The sequence below is a fragment of the Branchiostoma belcheri genome, unplaced genomic scaffold (assembly GCF_001625305.1).
Source record: "Branchiostoma belcheri isolate BF01 breed outbred unplaced genomic scaffold, Haploidv18h27 scaffold82, whole genome shotgun sequence".
Taxonomy (NCBI): domain Eukaryota; kingdom Metazoa; phylum Chordata; class Leptocardii; order Amphioxiformes; family Branchiostomatidae; genus Branchiostoma; species Branchiostoma belcheri.
In genome coordinates, this window is record NW_017804487.1 from 286,803 (window position 1) to 292,355 (window position 5,553).

General features: G+C 44.5%; 1 protein-coding gene across 1 annotated transcript in view; it reads right to left on the reverse strand.

The window, feature by feature from the left end:
• Nucleotides 1–5,553, reverse strand: part of LOC109486629 — a 24,531-nt gene that overhangs the window by 15,557 nt on the left and 3,421 nt on the right. Inside the window, exons 4-6 of the mRNA XM_019790487.1 lie at nucleotides 5,325–5,517; nucleotides 4,465–4,700; nucleotides 1,437–1,676 (exon numbers count right to left, since the gene is read on the reverse strand). Coding sequence (XP_019646046.1) covers nucleotides 1,437–1,676; nucleotides 4,465–4,700; nucleotides 5,325–5,517 — 669 coding nt within the window. The remainder of the gene's footprint in view (nucleotides 1–1,436; nucleotides 1,677–4,464; nucleotides 4,701–5,324; nucleotides 5,518–5,553) is intronic.

The window sequence follows — 5,553 nt, forward strand, 5'->3', positions numbered from 1 at the left end:
CCCCCCCCGAGAGCAACTGCTACCGGCAGGATCCTAAGGAACAGCCAGGCTGTGAGTGCTCCCAGGGCTAGGACAAAGCGGCTCCAGCAGTCCTTTCTCCACAGGGCCATAGCCCTATACAACAAAGAACTGTCACATGACTAGATTTATATTTCCTAAACCTCATCTGTATATAGTTTTTTTTTGCTTGGTACAAATTTTTTATGCATTATAGTGTATATGAGGGTTTGTATATACTGCTTGTCCTGCCTATTGTAACTTTTTTTTTGTTCTGTACGCAAACTCTTTAAATTCAGGGATTTCCATCCCTGCTGCAAGGTTTGCTTTTTGGTGTTGAAATAAATAATAAAACTGTAAAGACGCGATTTCAGGCCGTGAAAAAAACGGTCCCGCCCGCTATCCTCGCCAAGACAAGACCTATTACTCCAACTACAGCAACTACAGCAACTACGCGTAGTTAGAAAGGCTTTCTTATTATATACCCATCCTCAAGGCGGTGGACTGTAAGTACCTATCGGCACAGAAGCCATGTCAGACCGTCCAAAAAGACGGTCCCGCCCGCTAGCCTCGCCATGTCAAGGCGTATAATGCCAACTACACATCTACATCAACTACACGTAGTTAGAAAACCTCTCCGTGTCGACTCGACCTGCGTGAACCAGCACTCAGCCACGTTGGCCCGTGGATGAGCGCTGACCTGCCCGGTAGCCTTTTCGTGGGAAGGGTTTACTACAATGCAATGAGAATAGTGACTACGACCATTTCGTGATGCGGTAGTCGGATGTTACGTGTAAGACATCACACTCGCGGCCAGAGTAGGCACACATGTACCCGGCAGGAATGTCACACACGATCGGCTTGTGAGCTCACAAGGCCGCGAGACTATGGTTACGTGTCCTGGCGATTTCGTGATTTGGGTGACTGGTGATTCACATTCGATGTCACTGGTACGCACTGGTACGCACTGGTACGCACTGGTACGCACTGGTACGCACTGGGCGCACTGGTACGCACTGGGCGCAGTGGTACGCACTGGGCGCAGTGGTACCGGGCAGGCATGGCGAATACGATCGGGACGGTGAGCGCGAAGAATTCGAACCCCGCCCGCCTGGATGCTCGCCGCGCTAAATTCGTGATGTCTTACATGGAACATGTGCCAAACTTTCGTCTTCTCATTGCTTATTTTGGTATCACAGAAAGGCCATCTACATCTGGCATTACTACAATCCTTCAACCAAGGCAGGGGACGCCACAGACTGTCTACAACCTATGACACACTGCTCACCGAGTCATCTACATAATGTGATGTCGCAGAAGCCGTGGATTGCTCGTTCCCTGACAAAGACTGGAGTCGAAAATTTGGGTAAGTCGAATTTCTTGTGTTAGAAATTAAAGCCTAAGTTTGCTTCTTGAATAGATAAGATAGCAAGCCTCACCACAGACCGGTACGTCACACAGCTCCCAACGTTGTAAAGCATTCGTGGTGTAGCACCAAACTCCGGATTCCCCGTCCGGATTCCGGCAGTAGTTCTCCTCCAGTCCGGATGACGGGTAGTTATCAGGCGTCTTGTCGTGTGAATGTGGGAGCTGCCTGTCCCAGCGTTGACACGTCTTGCCTGTCCTGGTCACAGAGACCGTTTCTCGGTAGGATGCCCCATCCCCCACCTGGCAATATTCTGGTAGACAAAAAAAATACAGGTCAGTGGGAACATCGTAAAACAAACTGCTAGGAGGGGACCAAAACCACAACACTTGTTCCTGAGATGATAAGCTATCAGCCACCAAAAATCAGCTTTAGCCCGCCCAGGACAAAAGATACGAAAACTGGAAGTTCTGTTTCAGCACCAAGGACAGACACCAGATTTGACCTTGAAATTTGTCTTCCTACGACCTACCCACATACCAAATAGCTATAATATTTCTGCTTACCACACGTCTGTGGAAACACAGACATAAACACATACACAGACAAACCAAAACAATCCATTTTCATGTAGGTAACAAAGTCAACCTGTAAGATTTAATACAAAAAATGGGGCAAATTTTCAATTATCATACAGATGAGCAATCCACCAAATGAATGTACAACATCAAGTCCCACGACCTACCAAATTCACAGATGAAGGCAGCATCTGTCTTACAGCCCACGTCGTTCCACTTGTTTCTCTTGTCGTAGGGGACGTCGCTCGAGTTGTCGGGGAAGTACGCCGCACATCGCTGCTTTCCACCGGTCGGTTCTCCCTCGGCCCAGTTTTCCCATTCCATCGGCTGGGAACCGCGTGCGTATGTCCATGTTCCGTCATCAGAACGGGTCATCCCGAAGTAGAACAACTTCGTCTTGTCCGCGGCGTTCTTTAAAGCGACGAGGAAGTCGCTGGTGGCGCTGTCACCAGGCATGGCCAGAGTGGTCCCTTCCTCTCGGCAGGTCGCCAAAGCCTCCTCGTACTCACTCTCCGTGTCGTAGGCACGGTAACATCGGCGTGTGTGTGGGAGGTGCCAGTAGCCATTGGAACACTCTCCAACTGTGGTCAACATGTAAGGATATTTGCATAACCGTTGGTCCATTAATGTACTACTACCGCCCTGCTACCCTACAGCATAGGGGCTGTATAACCTTGTCAAAGTGTAGGAATTTGTTCATGTCTGGTGTTTTCAAACCGTACCTCTACTTACCTTCGCCAAGAAGGTTATGTTTTCAGAGGCGTTCGTGTGTGTGTGTGTGTGTGTGTGTGTGTGTGTGTGTGTGTGTCTGTGAACACGACAATTCGAGAAGACTTTAATGCCTTCATACTTGGTAGGTGGGTAGGTCTTGATGAGACCTAGAAATGATTAGATTTTGGGCCCCCTGGCGTGGTACTGTTGTGGTACTGCAGCGGAACTTCCGGTTTTAATATCTCATGATCTGGATGTGCTAGGGTCACGAAATTTGGATGGTAGGTAGCTCTTGTGTTGGGGAAGATGTGTAGGTTTGGGCCCCCTAGCGGCTTGCTCTGGAACTGCAGGGGCATTTCTTGAAAAATATTCAAAAGAGGATAACTCAAGAACCGGTTGACGGATCGTCGTGATTTTTAGTATGTAGGTAGCTCAAGTGATGCTTGACATAATTATCCGACAATTATGCAAATCTGGATGTAATTTGCATAATTCATGACGAAATTCTATAAATCAGCTGCATTACATTATAAGACTAAGCTTGTGACATATGTAATTGAGAACAAGAGAAACATAGGCAGATATTGATTATGTAAATTATCACTTGATTTGCATAATTAATGAGAAAATGTTATAATTCCATAATGTAACTGACTGGAATTTCATACTTGGGGTATTTGAAAGTTAAGTGAAGGTGAACATCATTAAACATAACATATTCAAATAAGGACCTCATTTGCATAATTTATGAGGTAATGATAGAATGGTTTTCTTGGTTAAAGCCATTCTGTCTGTCTTTTGGTGGAGAATATGATCAACTGATATAATTCGTGCAAATGAGGATCCTATTTGCATAACCAGGAGGGATAATCTTTACTTTGTCAGTCATAAAGATTAACATCATTTGGCGAAGGTATGAGATCGTGGAACTCTAGTTAGATTTCAGTCCATACCATGGTATGGATGAAATATATTGTGTTCTCTCATGTTTCTCCTCCTTCTCCTGCCAAACAGTCAAAGGGATTCAACTCCGCCATCATTCAGCCAAATGACTTGAAATTTGGCATGGAGGTAGAGTGGGCCAATACCCCCAGGCGTTTTTTTTCATTTTTTTGATACATGCCTTTGAAAAATTTTCATGAAGGTTTTTTGGGGCATTTTTCGCCAAAAAATGGATTTTTGGATCCTGAGCCCTGGTTTTACAACCAAATGATCTGAAATTTGGTATAAGGGTACCTTGAACATGTGTCTACAGAATAGCAGTCACATATTTGGCATACACCACTTCCAAATGACTCATTTGGGGGACTTTAATGGCTATTTTCAGCAAAAAAAGGGCCAAAAGTGCTATACCCGTTCCATGTTCTAGCTAAAGAATGGCCCGTCTGCCGTTGGCCATGGAACACGTGTTCCATTGCGGGTTACCTGGGGTCACATTGCATGTAAGTCGTGCGTAATGACCCACACATTCAATTTTATGTGCCTAAGACCTTCAAAATGTACCAAATCTCATCATTGTTAGTATTTGCATACCTGTAATAAGATTAGTAAAGCTTTTGAGATTCAATGTGCTTGTTCTTGCATCTTTGTTCTCAATTACATAGCTACTATATAATTCATTTATTTGAGAATCTTTGCCAGTTTTACACTGGGGTAAGTTTGGAATAGTTCACTTTTGCGCGGGAGGGAGATCGACTGAAATATGCTGTATTTGCTCCCAAGCAAATGTCGGCCTCTCTAGTTTTGTTGTTTTGTTTTCTTGACACAACAATGATGCCATAACCATGTTCAGTAAATGTGGCAAACGCCTACCTGTAATAACCTGGACTTCGCACAGTGTCAGGATTCGGGAGGGACCAGTCAGACGTACCCCCACATACCGTCCTGCCATCCACCGACACGGGATAACAATGGCCGGCTTCGTAATGTCGATTTGATGGTCACCTCCACACCTGGGGTTCGTGCTGACCTGGTCGGAATCCCCGATGTGGATGTTGAAGGGGTTGAGTCGTTCCGAACAACAGTCCATCCGGTTGACGATGACCACTCTGTAGATATTGTTAAAACAAATTATGGCAATTTAGTTTCATACACTTCAAGATGAACGTCGCAAAACACCATATAAAATCTGTAAACTCTGATAATTCACATGCAATGGTATAATTTGTTATGATTTAATTGTATTTGAATCTCTCTATAAATATGCAAATTCTTGTTTGACACATTCCCTTCAAGCACATCAATTTAAAAAGGAAAAAAAAACCGGTATGTTGATAGCTCTACATGTCAACATCACATCATTCTGTTGTAAATGGTCTTGTCGTTTTCTTTTTATTTGTAGGACCTTCATCTGAAAAAACTAATATGAAATCAAAATTTGGGTTTGTATACCAGCTACCATCAATATTTCAGTGTACATGTATATGTATTTTTGTCTTAAAGCACCCAGCCACAGATATGAAACTATAATAATGTCATATGACAATCATTATGTTGAATATTTCCTGCCGAAAATGGCTAAATGCCAAATTTTCCTCAGGGCTGGTTCTAATTCCCCCGCTAGGGCAGTGGTAAACAACATGGTTAGATGTAAAGACCATTGAATTACCAACTATTAAAGGATCACTGCGTACTACACAGTTAACGTGCATATTGTTAAGGTCTATACGTACCTGTCAATCAAATACGATCGGCCGAGGTCCACCCACCAGCTAGGATCAGCCTCCTCCTGTGTGAGTGTACAGGTCTGATTGCTGCCGTTCATGTAGGTGTAGGTGCTCCCGTCTACGGCAAGGCTGGCGACACCATCCGTCCCGTTATGGGTGCTTGTTTGGAACGCCGTCTTCCCCACAGCGACATTAATATCTACGCAAGACGAGAGATATCGTCAATAGAAGTATT